The following is a 15,531-nucleotide window of genomic DNA, read 5'->3' on the forward strand; positions in this document are numbered from 1 at the left end:
CATGATCTATAGGTCCATTAGGTTCCTCTGCTAGCTCATATGGATTAAACTTAGAACAGTGTGATGAAATAAGTCGAATTGTTCGAATTGGGAGAAGAAAGAGAAACCGACAAATATAGTGATATAGTCGTCAGTCTTCTAATTAGAAATAGAGCTTTATGTTTTACATACTATAAGTATGAATGCGGATTCATACTAAGAAGCTCGGAATTGATGGAATTGGTCAAAAATAGTAAAAAGTCAAAATGTTGACTTTTGACTTTGAAAAGTCAAACTTTGACCGGCCTTATATTCAAATGTGATTTGAATTTTGGAAAAATGAATGCGGATTCATGCTCGGGAGGTTGGAATTAGTCAAGACGGACAAAATGGTAAAAAGTCAAAATATTGACTTTTGACTAAGAAAAGTCAAAGTTTGACTTTTGACTAGAGATATCTAATGACCATTTTACCCTTGGACTAAGTTAGTGGGAAAATCCAACATTTTGTTGGATAATCCCACTAACTCTTAGTGGGATATGTGGCTATATGAGATATAGACACCTAGCCCACTAAGTTCCACTAATTGTTAGTGGAACATTAGGTGTTGAGATTTTGCAAATGAATTGCATGCATTTTTGCATGTAATTAGGTTATAAATAGAGATGTTTTCAAATGTTAAAGAACTTTTGCCTCTTTTATCATTTTCATCATCTCAATATGACTTAATTAATTATATTAATATAAATATATAAGATATTTGAAAAGATATTCATTCTAATAAGATTTGAATGAAGTATTAATTAAATATAATTTAATTAATTATATTAATATAAATCTATAAGATATTGGAGAGATATTTATTGAAATAATATTTGAATGAAATATTAATGAAATATGATTTAATTAATTATTAACTAATTGATTAATTGTTAATTAATTAGTAGATTTGATAATAGAATCTCATGATTCTCTCCTACTCTTATCAAGAAAAAAGAAAATGTTTTTGTTCTCTACAGAAAGAAAATAGTTTCTCTCAAATACCTCTAAATTTTTTTACATACCAATCTCATCCTAGAGGATAGGAAGGTCTCTCACGGGTGGTGTTCCCAATTTGGTAGTTTGTAGATTTAGAGACGTTAACGAAAGCAAGTTCTTTGTACCTTTTAAATTAAAAACATTACTTATTTTTTATTTATAATTTTGATTCTAAATATTTGCCAATGTACTAGTATTTGGGATTTCTAAATTAATTTGAAGAATGTTTTTGTAAAATCTTCTGCTGCCATAGAACTTTTATCCCTTCAAGAGGTTATCTAGGCATTTTACAAGGACTAGGCATTTTGGAAAACTACATGGCTAATTAAGGACATTCAGTTTAAAGCTAATCTAGATGTCCTAATTAAATTACGTCCATTTTTGCGGCCAAGGAGGAGGTGGAATGAGAGTAGGAGGTGTAATTAGAAGATTAAGAGGTGAATTAAATAAAGAGGATGTGTCAATTAATTTTCATGCAAGGATCTCTATAAATAGGCAACTTCAATTAATGAATTCTCACAACTTACTCGTGCCATTTCTTTCAATTACTTCCAAAAATTTCAAAATTGTGTCTAGTTTACTGAGGAGGGCTGTTGAGAAATTTAAAGGAAAGAAGGTTGACATTTTGATCAAAAGAAGGCGAGAGGGTCATTCTAAAGGAAAAACTAAGGAATGGTTCCATAAGGCTACAAAGCTCGTCTTTTGGAATTTGGTTCTGACATTTTGAGGTAAGAAAGTTAAGACATTTTATAGCAACTTTTTTATAGTGAAGTTTTGTCAAAAAAAAAGAAAAAGTTATAGATTTAAAGTTATGATTTTTTAAAGTCGGGTCATGTTTTTGGACGAAAAATTAGGTTTTGGGCAGCGACTGAGTGCCATGCATGTTTAGGTGAGATAGGCGTAATTTTGTTTCATATAGGATTTTGGGCTTATTTTGAGGTTCACGACAAGGCCATGACATGACTGAGAGGCATGACATGCGCTCAGGCTACACACATGACTTTACGAGATAAGGTTAGTGTGCAAGACTGTGTGTACAACACAACGCGTGCAAGGCATGCGATGGACGTGCTGGGTTTGCAGCTAGGACTTGCGCAACATCCCTCATTGTGAGGTTAGCACGTGGTGTGCGGTTCACCTCAATGAGGTTAGCACGCAGCAAGGCCTCCAGGCCATGCATGCGTCTAGCCTTAAACATCATGTTAGTGAGCACCGAAGGGCTATTTTTGAGAATTTTAAGAAAATTTTGGATAGTTTCGTGATCAAAGGATTAAATTTGGATTTGTCAGATCAAAGAGGTTTTGGAGTAACTTTTCGATCAAGGATTCGTTCAACTACTGTGAGTAACACAATAATTTAAAATTGATTTATAAACCATGATTTCCAAGCTATTGTTAAAAAATATGATTTATGATAAATGTTTATTAAACTGATGTTTCAAACTATACTATGTGTGAGTGATTTACTGATGAAAGCAAAGAAAATGTTTCAATGTTTTCAATATGTTTTCTCCTAGCCTGAATATTCTATGAGACCTCTTATATACATGTAGTTAACTTCATACTGATGGTAGGGTTGACGAGTCCATAGTTTATGGGTCATTAGGAAGGTTATATATTTATATCTTAAAGGAAGAGGATTACAGTGAAAACTATTTCCCATTGACTGTTTCGTCTTTGGACGAAGAGGTTTAATATTTCTTGTGGCTTGGATCATTGTCTTCTAAAAGCTATATAAAAGTTCAATGTTTCAAGTAGTGGTGTAAACGAGTTGGGTTGGGAAACATTCTCAACCCAACCCATTTTTTTTGTTTCTAAATTTTAATGTTTGTAAATGGAAATCATCAAGCATAAATCAAATATGTTTTGCATCAAGTTTAAGAAAAAAAAAACCCTTGAAACTCATAAGATCGCTTTACTTTTATTAAATAAATAATATATATGTAATATTAATTCGGGTTGGGTTGGGTTAACCCGAATTTTTCAACCCTCCAATCCGAGATCCAACCCAATTCGAAAAAAGTTAAAATTTTCAACTCAACCCAACTCACATTTTAAACTAACCCAACCCAAATAATATGGGTTGGATAGTCTAAGTTGTTAGGTTACTCGGGTTATTCTTACACCCCTAGTTTCAAGCATCATGTTATGAAATGATTGTTTATTGATAAATATATTTGAGCTTCAGTTTTATGTTAAATTGTTTATGAACTTATTTTATAAAATTGTTGCTCACTGATAACTTGTAAAAATACAAGTTATTGAAGTCTCTTTTATAGAATAATAAGGCCAAAATGTAGAAAAATGTATCAAAACGCGTACATTATGTTGAAAATGCATAAGTACTTAAAAATATACTTTACATAAGTGTTATGCTTGTTTTACGTGATTTTCAGTGTTTAAATGCAAGTCTATGAACAAAAGAAGAAATTAGCAAATTGTAGAGTCTCTCGCGAGAAGAATAGACAAGAAGACCAAATCACAACTCGAGAAGCGGTTTGCTAGATGACAAGAATGATACTTGAAGATGATGTGACATGCCACATACCGCTTTCAGTGTACAACGCTGAAATGTTTAGAAAAACAGAAATTTTCCGCCAAAAGCTGTCTATAAAATCTTTCCTTCTTAACCAAAGAGAGGGGGGGTCTGAATGGACCATGAATGGCTAGACATCTGAAGAGACCAGCCAAAGGCCTGAAAAGGCCAAACCCTAGAGAGTGGTGGAAGGAAATAACTTTTCTGTCGTCTGTAAAAATCCTTCTTCTTCTTTGATCAGTTGTAAATGTGAGAGCTTGGCTCCTGAGTAGAGAAGAATCCATATTCCCTTTGTCCCCTAACTTGTAATATTTTTCATTATCTTTTTTCTCAATTTTTATACTTCGGTGTAATATATATTGTTCATATTGTACAATGGCCAAAGTGTTGAGATTTATGTCCTAAAACTTGTAGATTGTAAATATAATTCATTGATCGTTATTAATAAAGTGTTATTATTGTAATAATTGTTATTGATTATATTATTAGTTTTGTCTTAATAACCTAAATCCAACAAACTAACATTCTAAGTTGTTTAATGAGTCTTGAACAGTATGTAGAGACATACATAGATCAATGTTCAAGATTAGCTTAAAGAGTTTATAGTATAGGGATAAGGCTAGGTACCTTATCTTAGTAACACTCGGCTCACTTCGTATTTGATACAAAAAATGATCTAACGCGTTCATGTAGTCGACATGCGAGTGAGAGTATTCTATGCAATGAGTTTGCATAAGACCGGACCGTGAAAGAGTAACCACTAGATGTAACTTCGTTAACTAGTTAGGTTTATATTTCACTAGGTTCATTAGAATATTTGAATATCTGTAGGTTCATTAGGTTCCCTGTAATGTGATTTATTTATTTATGTTGATTGTAATGAAATTTGATTTAATTAAATCTATAAGATAATATATTGTAGATATATTCATTCAAATAATATTTTAATAAAATATTAATTAAATTTGATTTAATTAATTATATTAATATAAATATATAAGATATTGCAAAAGCTTAACCAACACATTCAAACAGAATGGAAGACAAGTTTTTTAGATCCAAGCACATTGCAATAACTTTAAAATCTTCACCCTTCACATTTGGTGACAAACTTCAAGCCAACCAAATGCACATGGTCTAGATACACCCAACCCATCTTACCATAGTTTGAACTTGGATTCCATGCTGTGCAAATTTCAACTTACAATAGGAAGGTTGAGAGATTGACAACCAATATGCATTATGATGTGTATAAATGAGTACCTTTTGATTTTGCTATTAGGCCACTTATCATCTAAATAGAAACCAGAAATATGTCTGATAATTAGATAATATATAGTCTCAACATCAACTTATTGTTGTAGATACACTACTTTATGTTGAGCTTTCCAAAACTGTCATACCATGATCACGAGATTCACGACCTTGCCAATATCTACAAACGCAACACGTTACAAAATATATTGCCAACAATTTTGGTAGCTCCCATGAGATTTATAATTTGAAAATACATCAAATATAAGACACAAATTTTAAATGTTACATAAGGTTTTCTATAACCTATAAACAAAACAAAGTATTCTTTTAAACCTAATTAATTCATAAGCATAGATTAGTCGGACAAAATCTCACCAACTAATTAACTAATTAAGATGTGTTTGCATGTGATTAGTCAGTACAAAAAAAAAAAAAAAGAAAAAATGAAAATAAAATTATACATAATTGACTATCACCACTAAACCCTCGGGGACTCTGTCGCAACTCAACACTTACTTTCATCGTTTCGCTTCGCTCACTTTCCTATGATTTTCATTTCGAATTCCATGCCTTGTAAGACTCTCCCTTGCCGGACTCTGTTTCCACAGTGCGCAGCATCTTCCGGCCCCCGCCAATGGTTGCCTTCTTCACTCTCCAATGCAGGTAAGCGAGTCAGAGAGCTTCGCTGCGAGTTCGAAGTGAACCTTAATGGCGCTCTTTCCGGCGACTTCGACCCTCGTTCCGTCGATAGGGTACAAGTGCCTTCTTTCTTCTTCTTGTATTACCTTCCTTTTTTTTTAAAAAAAAAAAAAATTTTAGGCCGGAAATGTATGTATACACTTTTTTTTCTTTCTAAATTCAGTTTCCGTGGGGTTCTTTTCATTGGGTGGATCAAGTTTTTCTAATTAAATGTAGTTGGAGCCCTAAAAAACTCCGTTTAGGGCTTTCAATTGTTAAAGGGCGAAAAACTGAATCGTAGGGCATGCCATTACAACACAGTATGGCGTAGGGGGTGGTGAATAAATCATTTGCAAATCTAAATTTGACGATGATCGCTTGCTCTGATTATTTTGCTATACTAGTAGTTATTTGTTTCTCAGTTATTTGTTGTCCCAGAAAAAAGCGTTGGAGGCAGCAATGAATGACATAAATGGCTCATTTGGGAAAGGAAGTGTTACCAGACTAGGAAGTGCTGGCGGAGCATTAGTGTATGTTTCTTTTTTCGAGAATGAAGTAAAATTTTTAAATTTTCACCTTTAAAAATATTATGTTAGTTGCTGGTTGGTTTTTTTAATCAAATTACGTTGTGAACTTTTGCATTTCTTAAAGCATCATAACGAAAGTTCAATGTCGTATATTTTCTTGTCAAGTTTAAAAGTCTGTTGTTTTCTGTCCATACAGGGAAACTTTCCCAAGTGGCTGTTTGACGTTAGACTGTGCCTTAGGTGGTGGCCTTCCTAAAGGCAGAATTGTCGAGGTATGATTACTTGTTCTAGGGTTAAGAGGTATTAAAGTAAAGGAATTTCGTCATGTCATGTAGATGGGCATATGGAAGTCGTGTAGTATTTTAGTTGATAGGTGGAAATTGCCAACTTGCTTGTAATGAGAGTATTCTCTAGCTCTACAGTCTACACAAAACATACAAAAACTGTGGTGAGCCTCTATCGTGATTGAGAATACCAAAAATGTGCCCTTAGAAGTTGGGATGATATCTTGTAAGAATATTCTAGATGTGCCCCCAAGAAATGCTCATGAAAATTATGCTTCAAGAATGGGAAAAACTGGAATGGGGTTTGATGCGTGTGCAGGTTCAAATAGACAAAGTACTTTTGTGAATTAGACCTTGTTTAGAAAGAGCGAACTTTTGAGCGTAAAGTTGTCATGAACATGTTTGTATTTTTAGAAAACTTCCGTTTGTTTATTTGTTTTGAAAATGTCTTTTTAAGTACAACTTGGGGTTGGGGATTTGAACTTGGGACTTTTTGTCCTCGAGAACGTACAGTTGTTGGTTCAGCTAAGCTCATATTAGCTGTTAAGCTAAGCCATTTATTTTCTTTCTTATTATCATTCTATTTTTCAGATATTTGGACCAGAAAGTAGTGGAAAGACCACCCTAGCATTGCATGCAATTGCAGAAGTACAGGTACATGCATGTAAACGTATATATATTTCTCATTTTCTGTTTATTTTTATTTACTGAGAAGTTTGGGAGGCGCTTGGAAATATATTGTTTTTTATGAGAAATAATACTTATTCAGTTGTGACATGCAGAAACTAGGAGGAAATGCGATGCTTGTAGATGCAGAGCATGCCTTTGATCCAACATATTCTAAAGCCGTAGGAGTAGATGTAGAAAATTTGATTGTCTGCCAACCTGATCATGGAGAGATGGCACTTGAGAGTAATATATGCTAATTTAACTTTGCGATTTGCTTGAATGAAAATGTTATGGCTTTTGGTTATTGGGATGCTTGTGATAAACGTGTGTTGATGGATAAATATTCTTTTGTCAGTTGCTGATCGCATGTGTAGATCCGGTGCTGTAGATCTCATTTGTGTTGATTCTGTCTCTGCTCTTACACCAAGAGCAGAAATTGAAGTAATTTTCCTCATCTTCTTTTGTTTCCAAAGATTCCTTGTGAGGTTGTTAATCTAACATTTCATATCCTTGCAATGTAGGGTGAGATTGGTATGCAGCAAATGGGTCTGCAGGCACGCCTCATGAGTCAAGCTTTACGTAAAATGTCTGGAAATGCGTCAAAAGCTGGTTGCACTCTCATATTTCTGAATCAAATACGATATAAGGTTATGTCCACTCTTCATCTAGAACTAGGATTAATTATCCCATCTTTAAAGTTGGTTATATTTTATGCACGGTAATGGTCAGGGTTTAGTGTTGATTATTTTTCCTACCGGAATTTAATTTTTTAAATGATACTATATATTTGTAACTTTACAACAATGAACGAGAAGTTGTATTTCTTCTTTTAAGTAAATGAACGAAAATAGTCATATATTTGTATCATGGGTTAGAATTCTACTCTAATTTTTTTCAGTACTATATGCATAGCAATATCCTCGTATTTAAAATATTTTGAAGCATAATGGTCTAGTTGTTCTGAATTTTATTAGATTGGTGTGTATTATGGGAATCCAGAAGTGACAAGTGGAGGAATTGCATTAAAGTTCTTTGCCTCACTTCGACTTGAAATACGTTCTATTGGGAAGCTAAAGTCTGTAAGAATGCTCTCTGTTATTTTCTTTACCTGGACCAATTAATAGTTATTCCCTTTCTTTTAAAGACAGATTGAACTAAGTACAGAAGCAATTAAACTTCCATTACTGCCATAACATCCAATTGAGTTGAGCCTTATTCTGTGTGCTTTCTTCTTTCTCAAGGCTAAAGGAGATGAAGAAATTGGGATTCGAGTTCGTGTTAGAGTCCAAAAGAGCAAGGTAAAACTGTGATGGCGATCAATTTTTGCCTACCATCTTGTCAATTTATATGAACCTTTTTCTTTCCTATGATTTCTCGTTCACTTTGTACAGATAGTAGATTCTAATTTCTATCATATTCATTTGCAAATATAAAATAATGAAACTGGTCAGGGCTTTTTATCCCCTTCTCGATTTCAGATTTTCTTGCTCAGGAAGATGATTCATAGCAACTAGGGCCTGGTAGAGAGTGAAGATTATTTGCTGTTCCGTGCAGGTTATTATCATTTAAGATAGAAAAGTATTAAGGGGTGATGCTTTGTAGGGATCTGCGAGCATAAAAATAGAAACTTGAGAGGAAAGAAAATCATTTGGATTCTTTAGAATATAGAAGATCATAGAATTTAAGATAGGTGTAGAAACTTTAAGGGGATTGGGGTGTCATCACCTATGGGGATTCTTCTTGTAAGGTCCTTAGGCTTTTGGTATTTTCACTCAAATTTGACATCAGTAAAGGATAAAAAAAACCTCTTTTTTAAAAAGTGGGGCAAATCTCTTTGTTCCATATTTGGTCAGTACATAAACCCTAGAAATGTTAGACCTGTAACTTTTCAAGTCATGCATGCATTTGGTTTAGTTCTTAAATTATTTTCGCCTTGCAATTATATGATCTATTTTGAGTTTCCAATCTTTTTCTGTAGAACGTCAACATCTTATCCTAAAATGGGTTTGCTATAGGTGTCGAGGCCATACAAGCAAGCTGAGTTTGAAATTATCTTTGGGGAGGGAGTAAGTAAACTGGTCCGTAATCTGGCCCTTGGAGCAAGCATTTTTCAATTGCATTGCAGGAGCAAAAATTGTTTATTCTCACTTCATATTAACATGTGGAAATTAACCCTTTTCTCTCCACAGGGTTGCATTTTAGATTGTGCTGAAATTATGGAAATTGTAGTGAAAAAGGGTTCGTGGTACAGTTATGGTGACCAGAGGTTTGTCTTGTGCTCATATTACTCGGTTTTTTCAAAAAACATTGAATTTGATTTAAATTTTATAAAACAATTTCATCATCTATTGCTCATGTTTCGATTCTCTTAGCTTCATACGCATTCCATACTTTGGAGCATTGTTTTCTGTCGACTAAAGCCCAACTTATTGTTATGCTCTTGTTTTAAACATTATTATTATTTCCTTGTTTGCTAAAGGTTGGGACAGGGAAGAGACAGAGCTCTTCAGTACTTTAAAGATAATCCCGCTCTTCAAGATGAAATCGAGAAGGTTTGTTTTTGCGACTGGACAGACATACTATCTGAACTCATAGTTGATGCAACAATTTTTACTTTGTCAAATGTGATCTTTTTTCTTCTTTTTTGTTGCATTTAGTATGCCAATAAGTTTCTTTTGACCGGGAAAAACTATTCTTTGGCAATATGGTCTAAAATCATGAGTAAACCCAGTCAACTTATCTATCATGAAAGCCTTTGAATTTTCTATGAATGGCAGACTCTGCAGACCATGCTGACTAGTGGAACTGTTCAAATGGGATTTCAATCTATTAGAAAGCCATTGCCGAATCAGGAAGTACTCGAGGAGTTCGAATAATGAACAGTAAATGATCTGGTATGGTTTAGCAATAACAACAGAGATTCCAAGCATAAGCAGCATTTTCCTTCTATGGAAGGGGGTGGGTTGATAAGCCTAAGCCCCACATAGGTCCGTTTTCTGTGCTACATCCGCCATAGGCAGGTGTTAGAAGCCAACAATTCCGCCTCCTTTGTTAGTTAGGTGTGAGCTACATGTGATAAAGACAGTAAGAACTGGCTTTGCTTCCAATCTTCGACGATGGCATTTTGGATCATCCTCGAACATTATTGAAGTCCTTCGATCTCGCTACGACGTAGGTATAATTTAAAACCAAAATTTGAGAAGTTGATATGAAGTTACATGTGTCATTTTTACTGCAAACTTATGAGGTATCATATTCACATTTGTACTTACTGTATAACGTATAAAATGATTGCTTCCCCAGTACATTTTATTATAGGAGGAATTTCGAGCAGATGTGGTTTCTTGTGTTGAACAAACCTTCCATATTAGTTCACATGATGAGTTACTAGTTCGGTCCCATTGGTTAACAATTTTGTCTTTAGTTTTCTTAATTTTCGTTTAGTTTGATAACTCTTATGTTTTTTTGAAGCTATACTAAAACACAGTTAGAAACCTATTTTTGTTTTTGAAATTTGGCTAACATTTCTCATTTGTTTGAGAACCATGATAAACTAATACTATTTACAACAATAAAAAATTAATACAAAAAAGGTTATAAATGAGAATTAATTTTATATATTTTTCAATATTTTGTTGTTTTTAAAAATATTAGGAGAAAGTAGATGATTAATTTTTTTTAAAAAATAATATCTAAATATAATATTTATAAATTTAATTTTTAAAAAATCAAATAGTTATCAAAGAACAAAAACCAAACACAGTTCATTTTTAGGCCGAACAAAATAGTGAATGTGTTAGATCCTCGTAATCTTGGGATATTTTCATGATACGACCTTAATTGAAATTGAAAGGTACCTTCCACAAATTTAAACTTCCAAATTTTCTTACCTGAATGGGAAGGACGTTATCAAATTTAAGCTAGAGTAATTTGAATCCTTATACAGCTTACTTAATCTAAACAATGCTTTTGTTAATTTAATCTTAACAATTTGTTCAATTATAATCTGTCAAATGTTTTATTTATTTATTATTATGATTACTATAATCATGATTATTTGTGTATAATTAGACTTTAGAGTGAGTGGCAGTAAAACTCGTATAAAATTCTATCGTAGAATTAGAAAAGTAATGCAATGCGTATGATAAATTAAAACTAAATTTGAGGTTGCATAAGGTCATGGGAGTATTAGAATAAAAGATTTGAAGGAAATAAGTTCACTGTTCAATGACCATATATCTGAAATCCGTTTTCCTATTAATCAGATATAGTAAGATTAAACGATTTTATTTGATTCCAATAATAATAGTTGAGAAGCAGCAAACTTACGGAAGACACCAATATTAAAACAAGAAATTACTTTCCAAGTTTTTATGATCTCCTCTAACATACAGGTTGGGGCTAAATTTTGTCTATTTTTTCACAAACTTAAAAATTTGTGTAATTAAACATGTTAATATTTCTATCACTTGACATGATAGATGAATCAACATTACCATTATAATATAATCCATGAAGCAAAAAATAGAATAATAATAATATTTCACTTGGTGTAAATATAATGTAAGACATGTAAATTTGTTTTAAAAAATCATTTATTTTTTATTTGAACTTTTTTTTAAATTTTCATCTGTCGATATTTTTGTAAAGTAACCTTTGTTGGCCCAACCAATTATGCGATTTTTTCTTAGAATGCTACACTACACAGAAGCTTTGCCGCTAATTTGCATTGGAGGAGAAAATACCTACGATAACTTCAATTCTCAAACCACCATGCTTATCATATGATTTAGAAATTAAGAAATATAGACTAAACCCAGTTCTATCAAGAGGGCTGTATTTGATTTGAACCCATTTCTTGTTTACATCTGGAGAGGGAGCTCGATTGAGATTTTCCTGCTTACTTTCAGTAATAAATCTATATGGCCCCATTGAGGAATCCAGTAATAAATCTTGGAATGCTTGCAAAATCAGAAACTATTTTCAGATTACAAAACTTCCCTTTGTGATTATTTTCCATGTAGTTCACTAGATGCTTGCACTGATCTTCACCGTTTGTCTGCAATAAGATGAAATGAGGTTACAGGGAAGAAAAATGCAATTACTCATTTGAACTTGTTGAAAATGTCTAAGGTTGAGTTGATTACTATGGTCGACGGTTATTATAGTTCATGGGTAATAGTAGTTTGGGTTTGAGGTATATAGTATTTTAGTTTAGTTTGAGTTACATGAGAGGATAGAGAATGAGGTTTTTCGGATTGAGTTATAATAATGGAAAACTCCAACTATTTTTAGATATATAGTAACCGTACAGACACTTCTATAATCTATAATTTGATATTTTCTCTCTAAGAATAAATTACTCTCTCTACTTAGGTACGTGGCTAAAACATTATTTGTGAACGGCATAATTCTATGTGTCAACCTCTTTTCTATTTACTTTACTTCCTTTATTTGTTTGTTGATCGTAACACTTTGTCCAACAAAGGATGATGAGTTTCTCCATTACACAAAAAAAACATTTAATTTCCTTTATTTATTTATTTTTGTTCTTCTCTCCGGGCTGTGGGGTTTTATTTCTTTTGTCAGTGTTTTTCCTTTGGTCTGGCTTATTTTCTTCTTATTTTCTGTTTTCATCTGGTATTTTGTCCGTGTCGCTCTTTGATTTTCTTAGTCGGTATTTTGCTTTTGTGCTTGTCCCCGGGCCGTGGAGTTTTGCTAACTTTAGGATGTGTTGTTTTGATTATGTTTGGTTGTTTCGACATGTGGCTTGTCTTTTTGCTTTTTACTTATCTTCTCATTGTGAGCGTTATTCCGCTCGTGCCTTGACCTCAGGCTGTGAGGTCCTCCTTGTTGTATACTATTATCATAACCTTTTCAAAAAAAAAATAGCGAAGAATGTAAATCAACTTCCATAAATTTGGGAAAGAAGGTTACCTCAAAAGCCAAGAAACCACCGAGTTTCAACATTACAGTAGCTTCATCACATAGATGTATAAGCTCATCCATGCCATTAGTACCTCCATCCAATGCAACTCTAGGTTCATGTTTACCAACCTCAGCTTGTAAACCAAAAATATTATCACTGGGAATGTATGGAGGATTACTAATAATCCCAGATAGCTTTCCTTGGACGTCCTGTAATGGCTCGTACCATGATCCTTGCCTTAACTCGATCAAGTCCTGATTGAAAATTGAAAGCAAAGGTTATCAATGGCTGCCATAAATGAAAAGATTGGATTAAATATACTCTCATAGGGGCTCAAAATCAATGCATGTTGTTAATCTTCATCATAGATTTAGATGTACACCTCAAAGCCAAGCAATCTTTAAGAAACACTATCACCTAACAACATATTTTTAGTGCAACGGTATGCCGATTGAAAGATTTGAACTTTTAGAGTTTTGACCTCTTTGTTTAAGGTATATATTTTATGTGTGTCGGTCTATGCTCATGGCAATATGATCTATTTTTTTAGTTCAACAATCTGCAAAGCTAGAATCATCATGCATTGGTCTAGTGATAAATTGGGGTATGACCTTGATAACGGACTAATAGATTATGAATTCAATCCATGGTGGCCACCTATCTAAGATTAATAACATCCTACAAATTTTCTTACTACTCAAATGTTGTAACGTCAGACACGTTGGTTCATGAAATTAGTCGAAGTGCATTTAAAAGTGTCCAAAGACACTCAGGGGTATAAAATAAATATCTTAAGTGGGAGTTAACATATGCTTGTGTGCTCGTATGACCTAACAACATCTAAGACTACAAAACTGCAATGTGGCCAATATATTTGAATCATGATCTCTAAATATCTAGATTTCTAATGAATCCTTTTCACCAATGGTTAGTACTTCAAACTCTAAAAACAACCATTACCAACAAAATTCTCAAACCTTTGTACACAAGAAAGTCCTTCCCACCAAACATAGTCTTTAAGTCCAATCCATAACAATTCATTATCATTATTAGCATTAACTAACCTGTAATCCATACCTCTGAACATTATAGCCAGCAACAGCAAGTGCAATGGAGCTTAAATCAGTAGCTATAACTCTACCACGACCCTCCAAAATCCTACAAATCCCAATAGCAATTGCACCACTTCCAGTACCCAAATCAACCCATAATCCTTCTCTAAGTGCTTCGTTATCAGAAACCACTTTCTCCACCAAATCCACCAAAACCTCTGTCTCAGGCCTCGGAATCAGAACTCCTTCTTCCACACTCAAAATCAAATCCCTCCAGTGCTCGCACCCAACAATGTATTGGAATGGTCTCCTTTCATGGATTCTCTGCTTCCAAAGCCTATACAGCTCCTCGATTCCCACCTTCAACCTTACATTTCTAAGACCCAGTTCAGGATTTTGCTCGATTTCATTTTCCAGTTCAGAACTTAGAGATTTATCTTCAACTGCATCTTGTACCAGCCATTTGAGCTCCCTGTGTAAGAGGGTGGAATCTGGACCATTGTCTGTGTCAACGAAGGATGATCCAACTGAACAATTGAGGATTTTGGCCCAATTGTGCCATTTGTGGAAATCTTTGAGTGTGACGGAGTAATTTGGTGGCCTTAGAAATAGTGGAATTTGAGGGTTTAGAGAAGAAGAGCAAATGGGTCGAATCGACTTGGCGCGATGAGGAGCTACAAGATATGCACGAGCTATGCTAAGCCTCATTATCCTCCTTACTATCGTGGCACTGGCGCACTCCCCAATTTATACACTCATCATCAACGGCCAGCATAACTTTAAATTTTGATTTAAGACCAGGTCCATTCGGTTCGAGTTGGTTTTATTTATCAAACTGTTATCAATCGACTATGATTGATTTAGTAAATATTTAAATTAACTGACTTCATTGTCTTCCATTCAATCAGTTTTCAATCCATCATGCTCACCATCAGTTTTGATTTACCAACATGAGTTTTAAATCCTCGTTTTTGTTTTTCTAAAAAGATTGGTAATACTTAATAATGACGTACATAACAACATTAACTACAAACATATCAAAATCTATTTGATAGATTTACTAACCCGCTTTATTAGTGATAATTTTATTATATTTAATTTGGATAACGTAAAATTAAAATTTTAAAGTTAAATTGCAAATCTGATTATTATAATTTGAAAAAATCTGAAATTTTATCGATATGATTAATACTTAGAATTTAGTTACTATTTGATACTTAAGGAGCTAGAGACTATTTATGAGGTTTTATGTTTGATACCTAAAGAACTAACAAACTATTTATGAAGTTTTATCAAACAAGTAAGAACTAATGTCCGATTTTTAAATTTATATGAAATAAATCCTTAATCCAAATCTTAGGACTAAATTTGTAATTTAACCAAAAAAATTATTATTTTATTACCCGTCAAAATAGGTTTGTCATTTAAAAAAAAAGATTAAATATGTCCAATGTAAATTGAAATATCATGAATACTTTTTAAAATATTATGACAAACTTAATTATATATTTTTCAAAGTTTTAAATACCAACCAACACAAAAAGCATGAAAGTGATAGACCCCTATCATACCAAAATATCGTA

At 33.2% G+C, this 15,531-nt stretch overlaps 2 protein-coding genes across 3 annotated transcripts; one reads left to right on the plus strand and one right to left on the minus strand.

Moving 5' to 3' along the window:
- The first annotated feature begins 5,280 nt into the window (after window positions 1-5,280).
- Window positions 5,281-10,376, plus strand: LOC101216994 (DNA repair protein recA homolog 1, chloroplastic). 2 transcript variants are annotated; one of them, XM_031881436.1, is made up of 13 exons: window positions 5,281-5,561; window positions 5,926-6,017; window positions 6,211-6,286; window positions 6,890-6,952; window positions 7,081-7,210; window positions 7,323-7,408; window positions 7,489-7,614; window positions 7,942-8,046; window positions 8,209-8,265; window positions 8,983-9,033; window positions 9,157-9,233; window positions 9,447-9,519; window positions 9,745-10,376. In XM_031881436.1, exons 1-13 carry the CDS (start codon window positions 5,355-5,357, stop codon window positions 9,841-9,843), a joined length of 1,242 nt encoding a protein of 413 aa, XP_031737296.1. In that variant the 5' UTR covers window positions 5,281-5,354; the 3' UTR covers window positions 9,844-10,376. The 2 variants fall into 2 exon arrangements, with proteins under 2 accessions (XP_031737296.1, XP_004151021.1); XM_004150973.3 differs by having other exon boundaries at window positions 5,282-5,561; window positions 8,983-9,045.
- A 1,333-nt stretch (window positions 10,377-11,709) lies between these two features.
- LOC101217233 (release factor glutamine methyltransferase) lies at window positions 11,710-14,678 on the minus strand. Its single transcript, XM_004150974.3, has 3 exons — window positions 13,961-14,678; window positions 12,905-13,150; window positions 11,710-12,026 (listed from the first exon to the last, which is right to left on the minus strand). Exons 1-3 carry the CDS (start codon window positions 14,654-14,656, stop codon window positions 11,886-11,888), a joined length of 1,083 nt encoding a protein of 360 aa, XP_004151022.1. The 5' UTR covers window positions 14,657-14,678; the 3' UTR covers window positions 11,710-11,885.
- Window positions 14,679-15,531: the final 853 nt, after the last annotated feature.

Source organism: Cucumis sativus, chromosome 2 (genome assembly GCF_000004075.3).
Source record: "Cucumis sativus cultivar 9930 chromosome 2, Cucumber_9930_V3, whole genome shotgun sequence".
In the NCBI taxonomy this organism is placed as follows: domain Eukaryota; kingdom Viridiplantae; phylum Streptophyta; class Magnoliopsida; order Cucurbitales; family Cucurbitaceae; genus Cucumis; species Cucumis sativus.

What these genes read in the sequence shown, in the direction of transcription:
- LOC101216994 (XM_004150973.3), top strand. Translation starts at nt 5,355, where the DNA reads ATGATTTTCATTTCGAATTCCATGCCTTGTAAGACTCTCCCTTGCCGG. An exon ending in CACCAAGAGCAGAAATTGAA is followed by an intron (nt 7,409 to 7,488) that starts GTAATTTTCCTC and finishes CTTGCAATGTAG; the next exon opens with GGTGAGATTGGTATGCAGCA. An exon ending in TTCAAGATGAAATCGAGAAG is followed by an intron (nt 9,520 to 9,744) that starts GTTTGTTTTTGC and finishes TATGAATGGCAG; the next exon opens with ACTCTGCAGACCATGCTGAC.
- LOC101217233 (XM_004150974.3), bottom strand. Translation starts at nt 14,656, where the DNA reads ATGAGGCTTAGCATAGCTCGTGCATATCTTGTAGCTCCTCATCGCGCC. An exon ending in TTCAGAGGTATGGATTACAG is followed by an intron (nt 13,151 to 13,960) that starts GTTAGTTAATGC and finishes ATTTTCAATCAG; the next exon opens with GACTTGATCGAGTTAAGGCA. An exon ending in GTGGTTTCTTGGCTTTTGAG is followed by an intron (nt 12,027 to 12,904) that starts GTAACCTTCTTT and finishes ATCTTATTGCAG; the next exon opens with ACAAACGGTGAAGATCAGTG.